Raw genomic sequence first — 22,858 nt, 5'->3', positions numbered from 1 at the left:
TAGGCCAGACTGCTTATTACATTTCCACCTAACTGAATCCCTCCCTGCCATTTTATACCTTTCAGCAGATGATCCATGTAAACTACGAACAGCAAAGGTGAAAGATTACAGCCTTGTCTAACCCCTGTAAGTACCCTGAACCAAGAACTCATTCTACCATCAATTCTCACTGAAGCCCTATTGTCAACATAAATACCTTTGATTGAGTTTAATAATTTACGCTTATTTCCATACTCCCCAAGTATAGCGAACATATTCTCCCTCGGTACCCTGTCGTATGCTTTCTCTAGATCTACGAAACATAAACACAACTGCCTATTCCTCTCGTAGCATTTTCCAATTACCTGGCGCATACTGAAAATCTGATCCTGACAGCCTCTCTGTGGTCTGAAACCACACTGGGTTTCATCCAACTTCCTCTAAACGACTGGTCGCACCCTCCCTTCCAAGATGCCAGTGAATACTTTGCCTGGTATACTAATCAATGAGATACCTCGATAGTTGTTGCAATCCTTCCTGTTCCCTTGCTTATAGATAGGTGAAATTACTGCTTTTGTCCAATCTGAAGGTACCTTACCAACATTCCATGCTAATTTTACTACTCTATGAAGCCATTTCATCCCTGCCTTCCCACTATACTTCACCATTTCAGGTCTAATTTCATCTATTCCTGCTGCTTTATGACAATGGAGTTTATTTGCCATCCTTTCCACTTCCTCTAGCATAATTTCACCAACATCATTTTCCTCCTCCTCATGAGCTTGGCTGTTCGCAACACCACAAGGATGATTTCCCTTTACATTGAGAAGATGTTCAAAATATTTCCTCCACCTCTCCAGTGATTCCCTGGGATCTATTTTGAGTTCACCTGAATTACTCAAAACACTGTTCATTTCTTTTTTCCCTCCCTTCCTAAGATTCTTTATTACTGTCCAGAAAGGTTTCCTTGCTGCTTGACCTAGCCTTTCCAGGTTGTTACCAAAATCTTCCCATGACTTCTTTTTGGATTCAACAACTATTTGTTTTGCTCTGTTTCTTTCATCTACGCACAAATCTCTGTCTGCCTCGGTCCTTGTTTGGAGCCATTTCTGATAAGCCTCTTTTTACGTTTACAGGCTGCTCTCACTTCATATTTCCACCAAGATGTTCGCCTTTTCCCATCTTTACACACAGTTGTTCATAGGCATTCCCTTGCTGTTTCTACTACAGCATGCCTGTATGCCACCCATTCACTTTCTATATCCTGAACCTCCTTACTGTCTACTGTTTGAAACTTCTCACTAATCATGTCCATGTACTTCTGTCTAATTTCCCCGTCCTGGAGATTTTCTACCCTTATTCGTTTGCAGACAGATTTCACTTTCTCTACCCTAGGCCCAGAGATACTTAGTTCACTACAGATCAGATAGTGGTCTGTATCATCGAAAAATGCGCGGAAAACTCGTACATTCCTAACAGATTTCCTGAATTCGAAGTCTGTTAAGATATAGTCTATTATGGATCTGGTACCCCTAGCCTCCCACGTGTAGCGGTGAATAGCCTTATGCTTGAAGAATGTATTCATAACAGCTAAACCCATACTAGCACAGAAGTCCAGCAAACGCTTCCCATTCCCATTAGCTCCCATATCTTCCCCACATTTACCAATCACCCTTTCGTATCCTTCAGTTCTATTCACAACTCTCGCATTGTAATCGCCCATTAGCACTATTCTATCCTTGCTGTTGACCCTGACCACGATGTCACTCAATGCTTCATAAAACTTGTCAACTTCATCCTCATCTGCACCCTCACATGGTGAATACACGGACACAAGTCTAGCCCTAATTCCTGCAACTAACAAATCTACCCACATCATTCGCTCATTTACGTGCCTAACAGAAACTATGTTGCGCGCAATGGTATTCCTGATAAAGAGCCCTACCCCAGACTCTGCCCTTCCCTTTCTAACACCCGTCAAGTACACTTTATAATCTCCTATCTCTTCCTCTTTATCTCTCCTTACCCGAATATCACTTACTCCTAGCACATCTAGATGCATCCTCTTTGCTGACTCAGCCAGTTCTACCTTCTTTCTTCCATAAGCCCCATTAATATTGATAGCTCCCCATCGAATTCCATTTTGTTCGCCAAGTTGTTTCCAAGGAGTCCCTCGCCTGTCAAATGGGAGTGGGACTCCGATACTCCCATAGGTCCGAGGCTTGCTTAAAGTGTTCAGAGCTCGGTAAATTCATGAAGCAGGATGCTACCCTACTTGCACATAGTCCAAGTGAGGATCTCTCCTCTAACGGGTTATGGACAACCGGTGAATTGTATAGTCCTAGCCGCCTGAGCACAAGGAGGGCCACGACTCAGAATATGTCCGAGATGCCCACTCCCATTCCATAGCAACTGGTATCCCGACTCTCAGGACCACTTACTAGGCCACTCAGCCGTTGCCCATGGTTCACGAACTAGGACGTGACTACAGTAATCCACAAACAAACATTATTTCACTTGGAAAATCGATAAAGTATTAGGGAGTACATTTTTAAAATATGATAATGCTTAATTCACATCGCCTAATGCAGAACCTAAGACGCAGATGAAAACTACTTCTATTTTCGTCCCTACCATAAACTGATCAGAAATTCTGTGTTATATACATTTTATTCCATCGTACCCTGATTCTTCTCTTTCAGATTGGCCCGTTGAATCTAGTCTCTGATAAATAAATTCAGGATGCTGACTAAGATTGACCCCATGCGAATCTTAAAGGTAACTTCCAAAAGCTTTCCTGACTGTTTCGCTATAACACACCTGTATAAAAACACACTATTAAACATGGAATAAAAATACACACTGTTTTTATTGAACTTGAGTGTTCGATAGACTGAACATTTTTTAAGTTAGATTTTACTAAGTCTATACTGGAAAGTATGGATTTCTTCTTTAAAAGAAACAGTATCTTGCTGTAAAGTAACGTATTTAATATTCAATGCTAAGTTTCATAGGAATGAATTAAGCTCATAAGAACAACAATATATTGTTGTTCACTCGTTGAATCTTTCCACACAGTGATCAATCGAACCGAGGGAGTTGGCTACTCTGTTTGGCTCATGTAGCTGTGAGCTTGCATTCGGGATATAGTGAGTTCGGGCCACACCGTCGGCAGTCCTGAAGAGGAATTTCCGTGGTATCCCATTTTCACAGCATACAAATGCTAGGAGTGAACTTTAGTTAGGACCACGGCCGCTTTCTTGTCACTAATGCCTGTCTGTGCCGGAGTGATGTAGAACAATGAACAAAAAGCAAAATCAAGAAATGCGTGTATTTGGGCTCCATGTTATTCAGCGTAGTAGGACTTCAAACCAAATCAAGAGATGCGGGGCTGAGTGGCTCAGACGATTGAGGTGCTGGCCTTCTGACCCCACCTTGGCAGGCTGGATCCTAGCTCAGTCCGGTGGTATTTGAAGGTGCTCAAATACGTCAGCCTCGGGTCGGTAAATTTACTGTCACGTAAAAGAAAGAACTCTTGCGGGACAAAATTCCGGCACCTCTGCTAAAATCGTCAAAAGTAGTTAGTGGAACGTAAAAAGGCAATAACATTATTTCTGATCGGAAGGAGTGGTTATTTAAGAAGTGGAGAGAAACATGATCTGTTTCCCTTAGGAAGAAGCAGTGTCGCAAAAGGGCTCCCACCGAAGAATGGCTTCAAGATATCCGAGCGCGGATGGAAGTGAGTCTGAGAAATATCGACCCGATGGCTCTCTCAAGAATGTAGCTTGTCTATAGGTTCTGCCAGTAACGTCCTTAAAACGACCAAGTTTCACCCAGACAAAATATTTGCTGCTCATAAATAATAAATCGTACTACTGACGCGGATGCGCGCTCTTTTGCAGCTGATTTATACTCCACAGTCTGTACACGACGAACTTGTGGATATCTACTTCTTTCTGTGAGTGATGAATCTTGGTTTCATCTTAGTGATTAGTCGGTACTGGGACAGTGAAAATCCTTACCCAGTCCACGAAGATCCCTTGCACGACGGAAAAAGTCGGAGTACAGTGCCCGATTGATGCAAAACGGATAATCGGTCCTATATTTTTCAAGACACAATGAATTCGAATAAATGAAATAAATGAAGATGAACTGCAATATGCCTTCCATTTTTGTTTGTCTGTCTGTCTGTTTGTTTGTTTGTTTGTTTGTTTGATTGATTGATTGATTGATTGATTGATTGATTGATTGATTGATTGATTGATTGATTGATTGATTGATTTTTTGATTGATTGATTGATTGATTGATTGATTGATTGATTGATTGATTGATTGATTGATTGATTGATTGATTGATTGATTGATTGATTGATTGATTGATTGATTGATTGATTGATTGATTGATTGATTGATTGATTGATTGATTGATTGATTGATTGATTGATTGATTGATTGATTGATTGATTGATTGATTGATTGATTGATTGATTGATTGATTGATTGATTGATTGATTGATTGATTGATTGATTGATTGATTGATTGATTGATTGATTGATTGATTGATTGATTGCTGTTTAAAGGAGCCTAACAATTAGGTCATCGGCCACTAACATTTTGCCTCCATTGACTGAATTTCTCACATAATAATGCAAAATAGTACGGTTACTTACAACAGGATTGAACAACAACACTGGCATCAGCATATTCACTACAAGCAGTTCGTGAGATTTTTCGATGAACGGGAAATTACCCGCGGACTTAAGGGTTTGTGACTCATATTTTGGAGTAACCTTATAGAAAGTGTATAGGAACGACCCGCGTACTCTTCGGGCTCTTGAGGAAGAGAGCACAAACATTATACTGAAAATAAAAGAAGATGAACAGCAATGTACCTTCCAGAACCTTCTGCTCACTCCGCAACTTGTATCTCGGATAAGATGGTGACCACTTTCAGCACATCCTGTGAAAACGGGTAAGAATAAACTTCCAGTAAAATAGTTCACAGTCAGGAAGCTATTGCGGCCGCTCCCCTTAGCTGCTGCCTCGACCAGTCCACCCGCTCTGTCCGCTAGGTAGGGAGGGCCGCACCCGGTGTAACATGCGTGGCGCTAGGTTCTGAACTCCCGGTATTTGCTCATTTGGGTTCCATGACATCCAACGTAGGATGACGTTCAATTGAAATCGTGAATCTGGTAGCATAGAGAAAAAATCAAGGTTAACGAAATGGGGACCTAAGGAAATAATTCAATTTGATGGATGGACCAATTACAGCCTCTGATAGAAATACCCACTTACGAGGCTAACCAACTACCTTGTGCTAGATCACCAGACCTGGCACGACCAAAGAATAACCAGCACATGATTCGGCACTAGGTCCTATCGAGGACATAGCTATTGAGAGAGAACACACACACACAGATTCGGTAAAAGTCAGAAGATCAAAATGGCACTACGAGCGAGAAACAAGACGCAACAGATACGGATAAAACTTCAACTTTGTCTCCTGATGAGGAGTGAAGGGGAAGAAGTGACAACTCCGATGAGAAACGTCAGTTACAGGTACCACGTTATCACCCAATTAAATGTGTTACCAGACATCTCATTGTCCGTAAGATGGGATAGGGTATAGTTATATATCAACTCAAGTGGAACGTTCATATAAGAGTGTTGTGTGTCTCTTCGATTCTTTTCTATTATTCATAAATGATACTATGATAAAGATTACGGCAGATCATATAATTGTTATCATACAGGAGATCACTGAGACAAATGTAGAGGCAAGAAAAACAGAACGGCAGATATTGGTTTGTTATTCTTAGCCGGATCTATCAAGTCCAAACATCACACTTTCAAATAAAATGATGCTGATAAAATACTCTAGCTGCTAGTTCTTTTAAGATTCAAATTCATTCTTTAGTGCGTTGGTTTATTCATTTTCCTGATTTGACAATTAAGTTTGGAATATGATAAAGTGGCACTTACTCACGATAAAGATGCTGCATGGAACGACATCTGGCATTTGATAAAAGTTAGTACGCAGTTTCAAGCAGTTTCCCAGCAGCCTAGTAAGTAGGAAATAAAATCCTACGCTTTGGCTGATGCAGATTTTCTTTATACAGTCAGCTTTGAAATACGTACTGAAAAATAGCCAGAAATGCCGTATAAGACAGCATTAGTGGTTCTTATTATGCCAGTATCTAGTTAGGGAGCATTAAGACTATGAACACCTGATTCGCAACCATCCATTTGGTCACAACACGTCCAGAAAACCACAGACCTATAACACAAACGATGTGTTATTGAGGAAGATGAAAGTAATCCAATACTAATAATAATATTGTACATTATTTTCATCACTATTACTGTAACGTGTCGCCATTCAGATAGGGAACAAGAGTTTTTTAAATATTTTATTACGTGTGGCTATTGCTAGCCTGGTGCAGCCCTTTCAAGGCAGACCTTCTGGTGAGAATGGGCAGCATCTGCAATATGTAGTAAGCTGCATGTTATTGTGGTGTAGGATAGTCTTTTCTGTGTTGTGCGGGTTTCGGGTATGTCTGGGACTGCAATAACAACTCAACCACGAGCCAAAGAAATAAGAGAACTAACCGTTTAAGATTGATATTCCTCGGTTCATCCAGGAATCGAACCAGGGGTTTCAAAGACCGAAGGCTAAGACGCTGACCATTCAACTATGGAAGGATGAGAGTCGTGTACTCGTGCAAACGTGGTGCCAGCCTTAGCTGCTATCTCGTTTTAATAAAACGCTTGGGAATGGAACATGTGTGCTGGGAGGGGGTTGGGTGGAGAAAGACGCTAATGATTTAACGTTACCCTAGCGCATCGAATATGAAGGGAGTGCCCGCGGCCTTAATTAAGGCATAACTCAGGAAGTTATCTGGTGTGAAAGTGGTAAACCATGAGAAGCCATCTTCAAGGCTGCCGATAGTATAGTTCTAACCCATCACATCCCGAATGCAACTTCATAGTTTTGTGACCGAACCACGCAGCCAACTCACTCGAAGTGCAGTATATGTGTCTATTTCAAAGTCCACGATTTCCAGTTTCTATAACTTAAGCATTTTAACTCTCGAATTCAACGGCCTAAGGACCTCGTCAGCAGTGCTTCTCTGATACCAGAGGTAAAGAACCTTTATTTAGTACTGAAAAAAGTACGTTTTGAGACAGACTGATTACATGGGTCTCTGTACTCGATGGCCGGTGTTAGGACTACTCTGATAATGATCGACTATTTAACCATACTAAACTTGGACTAATATAAGCTGTATGTCAAATGCCCAAGATATTGAAAAAAAATTAAAAACACGGGTGGGGCAGGTCAAGGACCCTCTTGCTGGGTTTTCGTGCCAACAGCGCAGATGTCGTCTGAAATAAAAGACACGTTAAATAATATATGCAATACAATTGTATTTTCAACTGCCAGATAATAATTTGAGTAAGAGACGAGTGGCATCATAGTGGGCAAGATGTTCCTTGCCAAAGGTCTTGGAGAGGTAATAGTACGATTCTGATAGACGCGCCGGCCATTTACAGTATATTATTTATATATGTTGCCTTTGCTGGCAGGATGTAGTGTTTACAGTGCACTATGTCTTCTGGTATGGGCTAGAATAAATTTGTTACTTTCATTGACCTGTCTCGGTCTCATCCTTGGCTTTGACAATATGAAAGTGACCGAGGTATGAGCGTTGCCAGTAATGCCATTCCTTACGCAGCCAGTCCCCGTTCTGAATGGTGTGAAAATATCGCTCATAGGGTCGGTTGGTGCATGCATTTCAGTGGGCTTAGCAGACTGATATGCAATAGCAATTTCTGGCTCAGCGAGGAAAGCAACGGGAAACTACCTCACTCCTCACTTTCCTAGTATGCCTCTTCAGTGACACCTAGGCTATCTATGACAGCTGTTGGTGGAACTGTAGAGGATCAAACCAGCCTTCGGGCTGAAAACCCAACATACATACATTTATATATGAGTAAGAACCATCAGTCCCAGTAAAATAAATAAATAAATAAATAAATAAATAAATAAATAAATAAATAAATAAATAAATAAATAAATAAATAAATAAATAAATAAATAAATAAATAAATAAATAAATAAATACATAAATAAATAAATAAATAAATAAATAAATGTGATTTTACGGCTGTTATATTTTTTATGTTATTTATTGCAAAATAACTTATCTAGTTAGTCGCCTAGCGACACTGATGATTAATTACATCGCCCGAGCATCTGCGAGCCATACTATATACTACATTCCGTACAATTTTATGCGTACTCTTGTGTAAGTCGTTTGATTCCACGTGGGTATAATTGTTTAAATTAAAGTCTAAGAATATTTATTACGGCGCATTTTTCGAATTGCTAATTCTAATGATAACGAACAATAATGTAGCAAAACATCTCATTATTTTCGAACTTGTGATTTATTCCCTAATTGCCCTTAGTGTACCACAATGGTTCAATGTTACACACTCATGGGTCGAACTTCACATCAGAAGTCGATAAGGAGAAAGTTAGGAAATTCTCACATTTTCGGCCCCCATGTGACTTTGTCCCAAAGAGTACTGTTTCTCACTGTTGTGGTATTATCGTCCCGGCTACAAAAATGTTGTTAAAATTATCCTTTATGAGAGATCGACATGGATATTTATACAGTCAAATTGCCGATTAAAAAATTCTAATTCCAAATTTGGACCCTTTCCTTGTCGTGTTATTCGTTTGGAATTCAGATTATTTAGGTATGCGACTCTAATGCGTCATATTTTCTATCTTACTTACATATTTTTGTTTCAAAGTTAATAATCGAAAACCAAATCGTACACGACAAAATCGTCGCTTTATTTCAATTTCCCCGTCCACCGCATTTAACTGAGGCAGACCGAGAGCCATATTTCCTCACATACCCCAGATTTTCAATCAAGCGATACATAAAGCATTATGAGAGGTTCTTTAGTTTCGGAGCTATAATCCCTATTATGTGAACATTATTTCATCAAATTCTATTTCGAATGAATGAAACCTAATTTAAAAGACGTCGTCACGTCAAAAAAGTAGTAGTACAAGGGCGAGTGGCATGTCAATATCAACTCATCCCACCCGTGATGATACACGCCCGCTGAACAAGTGTGTTGTGATGGTTGCCTGATAAGAGCATGTACCCCATAAATGAAATCTACACTGCAATGTAGAGTTGGGAGCAACTGTAAATAGACTTACATTATTGTAACATGAGAATGTATCCTGTTCCATCACAGTACCACAGTAAGCTGTTCCTGAAATATTATGTTCCTCAGTAGATCCTAATACAAAAGTAACAGTCAGCAAATCCAAAGGAAGTGCAGCGAATTTCTGATTGGCTAACGGGTATTAGTATATATAAGAAAACACGGCAACTCGTTTAAGCGCGCATTCCTGCTCAGGCGCGATTGATAATTTTGTGACAGCTTATATTCTATAAACATTCGTATTCTGTAATCAGTCGGCTAATAGCAGATATTCTTCAATGATTTGAAATGTGTTATATTAGGCCTACTGACTGGTGGTAATATATACAGTAGCGTAGTTTCTCGGAACAATTCCGTGCGTACTTTCCAGTTCACGTTTCATGTTTCACGGTGTATTGTGGACTATGAATAATTTCTGAATATCTCATTGTGAATCCTATTAACATAGAGGCAGCACTTAAAAAAGAAAGCTTGTAATTTTACGTGACTGTTGATACCGTGATCATAGCCACGGGACCTCCATTTTAAGTGGAATTCGAAATACAAGTACTACTGCCATTATTTTTTAAGAGAGAGTAGAACAAGGCAAGCATTAATTCACCATATGTTTGTCTTGCTAAGATCGCTTCATCCGGGCCAGTTAGCTGTGTGGTTAGGGTCCTTCTGCTGTGAGCTTGCATCTAGGAGACAGTGGGTTCGAATCCCACTGTCGGTAGCCCTGAAAATAGTTTCCCGTGGTTTCCCATCTTCACACCAGGCAAATGCTGGGCCTTAATTAAGGCCACGGCCTCTTCCTTCCAACTCCTAGGCCTTTCCTCTCCCATCGTCGCCATAAGACCTATCTGTGTCGGTGCGACATAAAGCCACTAGCAAAAAAAATGATCACTTCCTTTAATTAATTGGCGGGTGTTGAATGATTACTGATAAAGAAACCGCGAACAATTTTGTTAAAAATAGTCAATTTTCTCAATCACTTATACTGGACTTATATTCACTACAATTCCGCTTTTGTTATCCTCTCAATTTGCTAACAGAATGAGACCAGAATCGTTTAAATCGGTAGACTCGTTCATCATCTCCGGTGCTGTAAAATATAATGAGTGGGCGAAAACAAGCGCTGAAAGCACTCTTAATTGATGTTTGTGGCATTAACTGAGCCCTTGAACTACTTTGCGATATGGGAATACAGAATACATCGTTTACATTTGAACAGACTGTGATTAATTAATAAGTTGATCTTCGCAACGGCAACTTTCTGCGCATGCAGACCTGCGGAGTCAGGTCAAAAAGAAAAAGACTTCTAACCCCTCAAAGAATAGTACGTCAGCTCTTGATCTCTTCCGTTATTAGGCTTGTGATGCCTAGGGAGTCATTTCACATACTCCATGGCCCCTCTTTTTTTAGTTGACCACTAATCCTGTTTACAAGTAAATGACAAGAGTCGGGAGTGGTGAACAGCTGAGCGGCAAAGGATAATGTCCGTTAGATGTATCTTTTTATTCCAAATACAAAAACTTGGGTCATAATCTAAGTGTTTAAAATCATTATTTGTGAAAATAATATGTACCATAGGACAATTATCAAGAAAGCGTGAGAAGAAATTAGTGCGTGTGATCTGTGTATTTAAAATGCATTCAATCCGCATATGTTACTCGTCTTATAACGTGATTACGCTGTCCACCACGGAATAACTTCGCTATGGAAGCGGGGGCCTACAGAATGCAGTTGCAACCAATGATCCGGCAATATGGCTGGGAAAATGTTGAATTTATTATCTTCGTAATTAATAATGACGGTGAGCAAAACGTTGTCCGTGTATGTTAGAATAATGCAGATTAGTTATAAGGTAATATTTGAATTCACGTGCCGACCTGGTCGCTCGTGTGCAGAACAAATATTCAACTTGAAGGCAACACTTAAAATACAAAACATTGAGGAACAAACCTGTCATCTGCATTTTTGTTTACTTCAGGAAAACGTACGACTCAGTTGATCGACAGTCTCTCTTCATTAGTATTGAGGAACTGGGGATTGACTCCAAGACCCTCAGCCTCATCAAGGCAACACTCACTGACACTATCTCCGAAGTTAAATTCATGGGCGAGATCTCTGAGCTATTCCCGATTAAAACTGGCGTCCGACAGGGTGACGGCCTATCTCTGCTTCTTTTCAACCTCGTCCTAAACAAAGTCATCCGCGAGTGGGAGAAGACATTGGAGGATATGGGATACTGGTGCCCCATTCGACTAGGGGACCCAAAGGCGGTAGTGAGATATCCTTCCTCGCTTTTGCAGATGACCTGGCCGTACCGACAGATGATGTAGTCACAGCCGTTAAACAAAGTGAAACCCTTAGCGAATGTGCTGGAAAGGTTGGCCTACAAATTTCCTTTGAAAAGACCAAGATTTTCTGCTCAAAACCTGACACCCAAAATTTGAACACGACATATAGGCAAATCAACCGAGTACCACACTTCAGGTACTAGGGAGAAATACTTGAACCAATGGGAGGCGAGAAGACTACCCAGAAAATTCGCCTACAAAAATTTCGGAAAGCCTACGATAGGGTTCACAACATATACAATAAAAAGTGCTTGTCCCGCCATGCAAAGATCAGACACTATAATACAGTAATCAAGCCCGAAGACCTATATGCCAGCGAGACCCTTGCACTAAACGGGAAAGGTGACCTAGAAAACATTTTATAAGAAAGAGAATCCTGAGGAAAATTCTCGGCCCCAGAAAAACAGAAGATTTTTATAGACTGACGTCACGCAAAGTGACAGAAGAGCTTTCCAACATTGCAGCAGACATCCGCAAAAGACATCTGAAAGTTTGTGGGAACGTCCGCAGACTGCCGGTAAGTAGACTGACACACAAGATTCTCACCTACATAGAACATCTAAAAAATATTCCATGGGTACTGGAAGTGAAGAAGGATCTGGAAAAATCCCAGATGAACTCAACTGACACCGCGGACAGAAACCTCTATAGGAAAAAAGTGAATGGATGGAAAGTGCAACCAGAGAACGAAGTGAAAAAGAAGACTGGAACAAAGTGGAGAGAACGAAAAAGGATCCACGGAGAAAGGATGAGAGCTGTTTGGCAACTCAGAAAACAGAATCGTTAGAGCTTTGCGTGATCCATTGGGTCCATGCGCACATAATAATAATAATAATAATAATAATAATAATAATAATAATAATAATAATAATAATAATAATACAATATTTTAGGATCATAGTCCACTTTAGAGATTGGATAAGTCAGATTTACGATCGGGATTTAAATGCTTTAAGCTCGCATCGTGAATAAGACCATTCTTATGTGTGTCGGTGTCAATTCTCATATTTGTGCATATAATCTGCGAGATCCGACGTCCATCTGATTCAACATAATAGTAATTTCTTCGAAAGAGAGTTACTACAATAATAATAATAATAATAATAATAATAATAATAATAATAATAATAATAATAATAATAATAATAATAATAATAATAATAACTATGAGGAGAAGAAGAAAGTGTCAAGTCAAGTTTGTCATAACAGACAATTTATGTATGGTTAGCAGGTGCTTTGTTACATTTGTTCACGGTGACAATCTATGTCTGTCTATGAACCTATAATAAATTCAGCTGAGGTAGCGTATTATCATTAAGTAATAAAGTATAATACTTTATCTTTGAAACTGATGATAGCAATCCTGTATCAGAATTTAAATGTGTTGATTTGTCATTATCCGAAAATTTGAAGTGTAGAACCGAAAATATATTGTGTAGGCAATCATGTATTGAGTACAATAGGAGTAATGCCGCATTGGTAAATATGGAATTCATTGCTAATTTGCAGATGATGATCATGATCATGATCATGATTGAGATGCATACTACTATGAAGTACAAGTGAGAGGTATAAATATACGATCATGAGCATAAAATGATATCCCTGATTGTAATTTATAGGTGAAATAAGAAGCTAGAGCTTCGAATGACCACGTCGTGAAGAATAAAATGAAATTCGTCGTTAAGGTATAGGACACGACATATGAATATGATGTGATTAGCTCGATGAATTGGAGCCCAAGTTTACGCTGATAAATATGAGATAAAATCAAAAGGACGTGTTGAATATGCCAGTAATTAACAGGGATAACTAGATACTAAATGAACGAATGTGCTCGTATATATTATAGTGAAGTCAAATGTGGACCAATTAAGATACGAGATCAATAATCAAGACAGCAATGAGATAGGAATTTTGTGACGTTGATTAAATGGTTAATTAAGCAGTGAAAGGGTGGGGTGGGACGGACCTACCCCAAGGTTAAAAAGATTAAGCATGTCCGCACGTGGGGAAACAGGAGAAGCAAGGATGGGTGCTGACAATGTGAAAGAAAGGCGACTAGTATAAAAACAAGCTGGTCATTAGATAAGAACGTGACGGGTCACATGATGGATTGGCTTCCGCCTCTTTGCCGGGCTGAGTGGCTCAGACGGTTGAGGTGCTAGCCTTCTGACCCCAACTTGGCGGGTTCGATCCTGGCTCAGTCCTGTGGTATTTGAAGGTGCTCAAATACGTCAGCCTCGTGTCGGTAGATTTACTGGCACGTAAAAGAACTCCTGTGCGACTAAATTCCGGCACCTCGGCATCTCCGAAACCGAAAAGTAGTTACTGGGACGTAAAGCCAACAACATTATTATTGGCTTCTGCCTCATGTGATCTGCCACGCAAAGAATGGGAGGAAAACACATTGTCAGCTAGCTGTCGGTGGGGAAAAACATCTAACCCACGAGGCGTGGCTGGGAGTGGTGTCACGGGCAGGACGGGCAGTTTTCCTCACAACGGGGATACTACGACCAGCCAGTTATTTTAGATTAGTAGTAGATTTGATAATGCTTGTTGTTTTAAGGGGCCTAACATCGAAGGTCATGGGCCCAGTAGTAGATTTAGTTAGGGGTGGTGCCTTACATGGTGTCTCGTATTCCGCCCGTGTGGGATGGAGGGCAAGTTAGTTGTAAGATTACAGGGTGGCAGGGTGGGCCCTTGCATGTAGAATGACCGCCTGTGTAGGGGTCCGCTTAGTATGAAGTTTTGATTAAATTAGTTGTAGATTTAGTTGTAGTTAAGCAGTTAGTAAATTAGTTGTAGTTTTAGTTGTAGTGAAGTAGTTAGTCTAGATATGTAATATTGTTTCTTTTATTTTCTTATACCAATGGTTTGTAACAATGGTGGGTAATAAAGATGTAATGTAAAAAAAAAAGTTAATTTATGTGATGAACTTAATAACATGATAGGAGTATAATAACTTATGGATTGATTGCCGACAGTAGAACTTCAGAGTGACAATAAAAATTAGTAACCGCGTGGGAGACTATATTATAAACTGTAATCTAATTTATGTTTGATTTGTCGTGGTAACTTGTGCTATTTATCATTTGACTATAAAGTAAAGACTTAAATGACTTTGATCAACATACACGTGTAGGAAGGTGCGTGAATATCAAATTATTTTATAATAATTCAATGTAGATATTATAATCCAGGTAATTCTGCGTTTGTTATGCTATGTTTTTGACAGTGTTGCGTAGAATGTGTACATACAATTTCAAGGGCGCTTCGATCCCACAAATTTAAATAATATCATAGAAGCACAGCCCTGTGATCATCGTCAATAAATTGTAACATTTCTCTTTATCTTAGTAAAAGACATTGAAAGCGAACAAATAAATGTCACAACCATAAAGGTAAGTAAAGGAATCATGTCATGTTATTGAACCGACTTTAATAAATGAATCAGTGTAATAGTAAAGGCCGCAAAGTATAGATTAAGGGTGTGGAAACCTATCGCCACTGTACATAACGCAAATTTTGGTATATTCATAAGTTTGCTCAAAACTTACTAGCGGTATAATTTCGATACGTGTAAAAAGGCGAGTTCAATTGACCAATGGCAGAACAAAAATGTATATGTTGCTAAATTGTCCTATGAATATCACAGTGAGTAAGTTTATATTTTTGTCATGGCTGATAAATTATTGTATTACGTTTCACTGTATTAAATTTAAAGACAGCCATGACAAGCAAAAATCAGCCATTTGGTAATAGTGTGTGTCTATAATAACAACGAAAGAAATTTTGTTTCATTTGACGATAGAGTGTGTGTTCATGGGCGAAATGGTTTCACATGTTTAACAGTATGTAATGATCTCATTTTATTGACCATTCTTGGACATAGGAATTAATTGTGTCAATTCTCTTGACTGTTAAATATTTTTATCAACTTCTTTAGAGTGTGTTTAATTCATTAATTTAAGTTAATGTTCAGTCATTCATAAGTTCAGTCAGGTGACAAGATTTTTCTTGTTGAGTTTGACCTAGAATTCAGGATATTGTTTTTATTTTATTGTAATTGCGCTCTTTTGAACTATAGTAAAGTTCTTCCAATTTTTCTAACTTCAGTTAACTTTATAATGTTGCTTGATTTTATATTTGAAGTTTTTGTCAATACATGTTTTGTAATTTGGTCTTCAATCAGTCTGGGATACGTTCTATGTGGTTTAGTTTGACCCGTAGTAATTGTTAGTATGCCCCGTCGGCCCTAGTTCGAGAAAGCATTTGGACGGTCGAGCCCTGAGGAAAGATTCTACGTGTGCGATAAGTAAATTTTCTTTTCAGCTGACGAGGCAAGTATTTACAAGAGGATCACCACCACACATGGCATAAAAAGGGCACAATATCTCTAGTTACGAGCTCTCTGAGGGAGAGTTTTATCATGACAGCGAGGTGACTGTTTCCCTTCACTTACCAGGCGGCACACAGATGAATGCCAGACATGCAAGGCCTGCTGCCACCAGGGAAGCAGCGATCGTCCTCTTTCGTCCAATAGTGTTCATGGCAACGTAGGAGAGTGTGAAGCCTGGCAGGTCGATCAGAGTAGTAAGGATGTAGTTCACATACTTGTTGCCTCCCAGGTACACTGAGTTCAGCGCCAATCCATAATAAACAAAAGTGTTCGTAGCCCTGGTGAGAGAATGGGAAACCATGAAGAAAATAGGTCATTTAACAAGAGCAATTTTACTTGAATATTTTTAGTATGTGATTCCAACTACATGTCAGCTTTTTCATGTCGAGTACATATAATAAATTTCAAAGAAAATGTGAATACAGACTTATAGATGAAACCAGAACAGAAATGCCAAACTCCAAGGCCGCCGTTGCCGCGAAAGCTGAAGGCTGCGGTTTGGGTCCCGCTGGTGTCCCCCTGACTATATTTGCTCTGTTGTAAACATCTCTTTGCTTTCCATTGCCATTACGTCGCACAGACTCAGGCAGGCCTTATTGTGACGATGGGATAGGATTAGGACAGGGGAGGAAATGACCGTAGCCTTTATTAAGATACAGGTAGTTTGCTAGGTTGTGAACATGGAAAATCATGGAAAACCATCTTCAGGGTTGCTGACAGTGCGGTTTGCCAATATATCCTGAATTCAAGCTTACAGCTACATGAGCCGAACTCTCTTCGTCTGTAAACATGTCCCTGGCACTGATTTTATGTATTCCACATGACCTTAAAGCTAATAACAACATTATCTGAAGTACAATGTGGTCGCGAAAAATAAATGTTCAGCTTCGGTGATATTATTATTATAAAATGCCTTGTTATTGGGAGATATCTCGTTGGTAATGACTCCTAACAGTCGTGTAGCAACAAAATTAAATTCAACTTTGCATTTCATATCAACTAGAAATGACAACAAACAAATATACAGAAACACAATATTAGAAGAAAATAAACCAAAGCAAGAAACGCATGAAAGAAGAAACAAAGTGTACATGTTAATTATATAATCCTTACGAGTAGTGTAACAAAATTACAAGGCAGTCACTCTGTAATTCACTCAATGATTACAAAATAGAATTTGAGGTACTCCATTACAGGTAGTGTAACATCAGTAGAATATAAAAATTAGTAGTAATTCTTGTAATATTTTCTTTCCGTGCAATTGTTTATTGTACACTTGGTTTGTAGTAATAGTAGTAGTAGTTGTTGTTGTTGTTCTGTAAAATTTTGAAATACTTAAGGTACGTGTGAATTTGTATAAGAAGGTGTTGTAATGTTAAGCTAGTAGTGAGTTCAGCTTATAGTATTGTAAGCCGTAATGTTAATCACTGGAAATACTTAAGTTGTGTGTGAATTTGTATATGATGATGCTGGATTTAGAATTTTAAACTAACAGCATTTCTTTTAATACTGTCCTTCCATGGTTTTGCTTGTTATACTCTTGTTGTTGTTGTTGTTGTTGTTTTTGTTGTTCTTGTTGTAGTTGTTGTTTTGATTGTGTAATTATTTTTCATCTGTACTTTATTATCGACTACTGTAAGTGATCATTGCCACCGGGATATTTCCAAATCGTGACATCTTTGATAATAATAATATTAGTAATGATGATAATAATAGTAATAATAATTAGGAGACAAACATAGAAACTTAAATATTTGCAATACCTTCAACGGTATGATTTACTGTAAAGAAAGAGGTACACTGACTAGTTCAATATATTAAATACAACACTGTCACATTGCAACATTTCACAACAGAAACAAAAATGGCGCGTATACTTGCGGCAAAATGACGGGGCAGAATCATATCTAGAAACGCAGAATTAATAGTTATGTTGTGTGAATTAAATTCACAGACAATTGGGTATATAACTATAATTATTATTAATGAAAATGCGCACAATGTGCAAAATACGAAAAAAATATATTACATAACTCTAGTCCTTGTTGTGTTATTGATATTTATCTCTTACTGCAGATATTTACATGATATCTTTCACAGTATTTTCATTCGGGTGATGAAATCTGTCATTTTGGCAAAACTTATGATGAAATCCATGTGTTGCATATCCCGTTATTACGTGTGGAAACTCGTAATTTGCTTGTTTTCAGTCATCCGTTATTATTGCGTCTGTTGAATAAAAGTCGTTCCAGATATGGCTGCGTATTTCTATGAGAATTTGGAATGTTTTCTCGTAGGTTTTAATGTTTGGTAAGTGTATCTGCATTCTGATGATTTCTATGAATAAATTTTCTTTTAATGGGACATAGATCAGTCTTGATGGTGCTGTCTTCCCTATACCCAGGATTCGTTTCATATAACAAGCTTCAACTTTCTCTAGCGTTATCAGGTCGTTAATTTTAAGTTTATCACAGATAAATGAGTCCCATAATTTGCTATTGGTGCTATAGCTGTTTTAATATTATCATTGCTGTTTATGTTGAAAGTTTTTGTGGTGGTTTAATGTTGTAAATTGCTTGTATTGCTGATATATTTCTTTCTTTGATATGATTGTTAAAAGATGCCAGTTGTATGAATTGTAACTCCGAGATATTTGAATTTTGGTACTACTTCTGGAGATTTATTTTGAAGGGTCAACGTATCTTTTGGAGAGAGTTTACCATCCCTTCTGAGAGTCATTTTGTTTAATTTTATTTGCAAGTCAAGTTTAGGGCCCATGAAGTACCTTCTGTTTAGTAGCTTCTGGAGCTCTTCTCTGTCTTCTGAAGCTAATACCATATCATCTGCATAGAGTAGAATTATTGCTGAACTGTGCTTAGTGATATTTGTAATGTCTGATGTCATGACATTGAACAGTAATGGGCTAATCGGATTTCCTTGTAGAACACCATTGTTTTAAATTAAACTCTTGGATAAGGTGATATCAGATATTTGGATGAAATTAGATTTTAAGATGTCTAAAAGTATTTTCATTACTTTGTGTGCTTCGCCAATCAACATACTGAGTTCTCGGACGAGTGTCTCCCTATTTATGAAATCGAAGTCCTTTCTGTAATCCATGAAGACTACAAAATACTTTCGTCCCTGGGTGTCTTATTGTATCTTGAACATGTTCTAGTAAACAGTTCCGGCGTGGAGAGTGCTTCTCCCCTTTCTGAGACCAAATTGGTTTTCTGGTATTAGGACATTTACTCCATCAGTAAACCTGCCGTTTAAAATTTTCATGAATGTTTTGAAGGAAGTGTCTTCGAGGGCTATCCATCTGTTTGAGTCTGGGTTAAAGGTTTTCCCTTTCCCTTTCGAAATAACTTTTATTGTTGATGATCTCCATTGTTCATGTATTTTTCCTGTGCTCAAACATATACTGAATAATTCTATCCAAGAATCTTTTATCAGATGGTAAGATTCTTGAGATGTCCTGTATATATTCCGTCTTGTCCTGAAGACTTGTTTTTTGCTTTTGTGATCGAATGGATTATTTCCTATCTCGTAATCAGGGTGATATTTTCTGTTGTTTACGTAGGATAGTATGCATATGCCGTGTCCTTATGTTTGATGTTTAGAATGGTGTCAAAATGATTTTTCCATGTGTCCATGAAAATTCCTTTTATTCTAGGTGATCTTGGTTTTCTGAGCGCTGTTAAAGGATCTTTTTGAGCAAGTTCTGCTTGTCTTCTAGCATCTATATCTATGCGGTATGTTTTTTCTGTTTAATTAAAATTTTGTATAACTTTCTTTGTTGGGCGTATAATGATAAATCATGTTTTTGCATTGTGGTTTTGACTTGATGTAGTGCTGATAGGGTTTTCTGCCGTTCATCATAGCATTCTTTGTCAAACCATGGTTGCAATTTTCTGTCCTTTATCTGTGTTTGAAATGATTGCACAGTAGTTGTGCATAGTTCTACTACTTCTATTATTTTATATTGCTGTAGACGTGTTGTTGTTTCTATTTTTCCCAAATTTTCATTGATTTTTCCAAATTTCATTTCCTAGATATTCTGGTTGCTACACGTTTGATTGAAGATAATGGTTGACTAAAATAAAAAGTTGTTATAACTGGTATATGTTTTCTTATTTGTGTTATTGCCAAGGCCCCACAGTAGCGTATGACTGGGGAAGACATGTCCATGCGCGTACCGCCATGTTGCGGGCGCTCCTCAGCTTGACGTGAAGATCGTATGGAATACGTGCTCATGAAAACATCCACCCTACAAAATTAATGACAGCCTACACCGACTACCGTGTACACACGCAATAAATATACATGGTATGAAGACTGTGGTAATATTAAAATATATTTCTCTATAAAAACGGAACAATCTACACAAATCCTTTGGATAGCCCATAGGTGGCGCACCTAAAAAAAGTAAGACAATAAGAAGACTGAAAAATACACTAGCAATACCTCGAAAATTATCACGTCGCTCACTTTAATACTGTATAAGGGTCATGTTTGTAACTAATTTGTTCGAACATTGTACGTATCGCAAGAAGGCCAGACTCAAAGGACGAGGACCACGTGACAATCTGTCTCTTGAGAAACCCAGACTCTACAATTTAGCTTTATTGAAAATAAGAAGACATGTTCCAAGTGCAGTCTACAACTTAAGTATGATTACATATCGTGAAATGAAAATTGTCTGTCTCTCAGCAGACTGCAGAACACAAATATTTATAAACTCCTGTACCGATAATAATAATCTTCAATATCAACAAAAAAGGAAACCTGTGAAATAAAATCTTTCTATGAAAGGTAACATAGCTTACGATTCATCTCTACAGCAAATTTTACTCCATTCTCTGAATACATTGTTTAAAAAGTACATGACTGCAGAAATCATTCTAAAACAATCAGATACATGTTTTATCATTTTCTGAATATGAAATGCCGGCTCTGCGGTGTAGGGGTAGCGTGCCTACTTCTTACCAGGAGGCCCCGGGTTCAATCCCCGGCCAGGTCAGAGATTTGTACCTGGATCTGAGTGCTGGTTCAAGGTCCACTCAGCCTACGTGATTACAATTACGGAGATATCTGACGGTGAGATAACGGCCGAACGGATTCGCCGTGCTGACCACATGACACCTCGTAATCTGTAGGCCTTCAGGCTGAGCAGCGGTCCCTTGGTAGGCCATGGCCTTTCGGGCCTTTTGTGCCATGGGATTTGGTTTGGTTTGGATATGAAATAACGTAACTGGATGAGCAGAAGTTGTTACTGTATCATTATTGTGTGATTTGGATTTAGGTAAATGCTGCCTGACATTTGTTACACTAGTGCTAGTCTTCTGTTATATATTTCTTAAAATGAAATGAATGTCTAGGGTTAGTTTGAGTTTATCTGCGTGGTTTAGGGTTAAGTTTTATTTTTACCAATTTCCTTTACGTCGCACCGATACAGATAGGTCTTATCGCGACGATGGGAAAGGAAAGGCTTAGGAATGAGAAGGAAGAGCCCGTGGCCTTAATTAAAGTCAGCCCCAGCATTTGCCTGGTGTGAAAATGGGAAACCACGGAAAACCATCTTCAGGGCTGCCGACAGTGGGGTTCGAACCCACTATATCCCGGATACAAGCTCACAGCTGCGCGGTCCTAACCGCACGGCCAATTTGCCCGGTTAGGTTTAAGTAATTTTTCTCTAATATGAGCACCATGATTTACACCAGAATGAAAATAGGTGAAACTGAAAGTAAAGCACATGCAAACAAAAAGATTAATATCATAGTGAACCGTTATTTTGATTAGCGTTTTCTACTGCAGACTAGGATTGACAAGACTGTAATGAGCTTTATTTAGACTTTATATTGTCAGATCTTACTGGAATAGCGTTTTTTTTTTTTTTTTTTTTTTTTTTTTGGCTATTTGCTTTACGTCGCACCGACACAGGTATGTCTTATGGCGACGATGGGATGGGAAAGGCCTAGGAATGGGAAGGAAGCGGCCATGGCCTTAATTAAGGTACAGCCCCAGCATTTGCCTGGTGTGAAAATGGGAAACCACGGAAAGCCATTTTCAGGGCTGCCGACAGTGGGGTTCGAACCTACTATCTCCCGAATACTGTATACTGGCCGCACTTAAGCGACTACAGATATCGAGCTCGGTGAATAGCGTATTAACAATTGTATTCTTTTATTATAAAGCAAATGGGAAAAATTGGAGAAATGAAGACATACGATACTAATAAATCATTTTTTAGATAACTGATAATTTGAAGCAATACCTTACCCTAATATTAAAAGGTTTCATCAAGTTGTATCAATCATATCTTACGGATTCTAGGCCCAGGTTTATCAAATTTGTAATACCGCTACACAGTTTATGTGAAAAATATGTAGCCTTTTTCATAACAGCTGTTTAGTTCTAAACAATTATCTCAGATGATTTGGAAAAAGGCAAACAAAAGAGAAGAAGAAGAAACCTAAATATTCTAAATGTCATGTCCATGCGTTCTCTGAATCAATCACCCTATAACCTGTTTAGTTCTCGATTATGGTAAATTAAAGTTATTTTATAATAGTTCTATTTCTACTCACATATGAAAAGAAATACCAGATCCCTTCCGATAGCAACCTGTACAAATGAAGGCTGCACACGAATTCACCCTCGTGAATATCTTTCCATTCTACAGGTAAGGCCTAACTTTAGGCCTAATATTGCCGAAACTACTGTAATAAATCAGCTCCCACATTCGTTGAAAATATTGGACAATATATTAACACTCCGTCACATATAATACTAAAACAGATCCACTAACAGGCATGATTCAAATGAAATCGAAAACATGCAAGGGGCTGTAAACATTACAACGTGCTAGTCATCCAGTCG

General features: G+C 38.5%; 1 protein-coding gene across 1 annotated transcript in view; it reads right to left on the bottom strand.

Moving 5' to 3' along the window:
• LOC136864442 (organic cation transporter protein) overlaps positions 1–22,858 on the bottom strand; it is a 112,216-nt gene that overhangs the window by 18,254 nt on the left and 71,104 nt on the right. Inside the window, exon 9 of the mRNA XM_068225764.1 lies at positions 16,040–16,254. Coding sequence (XP_068081865.1) covers positions 16,040–16,254 — 215 coding nt within the window. The remainder of the gene's footprint in view (positions 1–16,039; positions 16,255–22,858) is intronic.

The sequence above is a fragment of the Anabrus simplex genome, chromosome 1 (genome assembly GCF_040414725.1).
Source record: "Anabrus simplex isolate iqAnaSimp1 chromosome 1, ASM4041472v1, whole genome shotgun sequence".
In the NCBI taxonomy this organism is placed as follows: Eukaryota; Metazoa; Arthropoda; class Insecta; order Orthoptera; family Tettigoniidae; genus Anabrus; species Anabrus simplex.
This window is presented reverse-complemented; position numbering and strand designations above follow the sequence as displayed.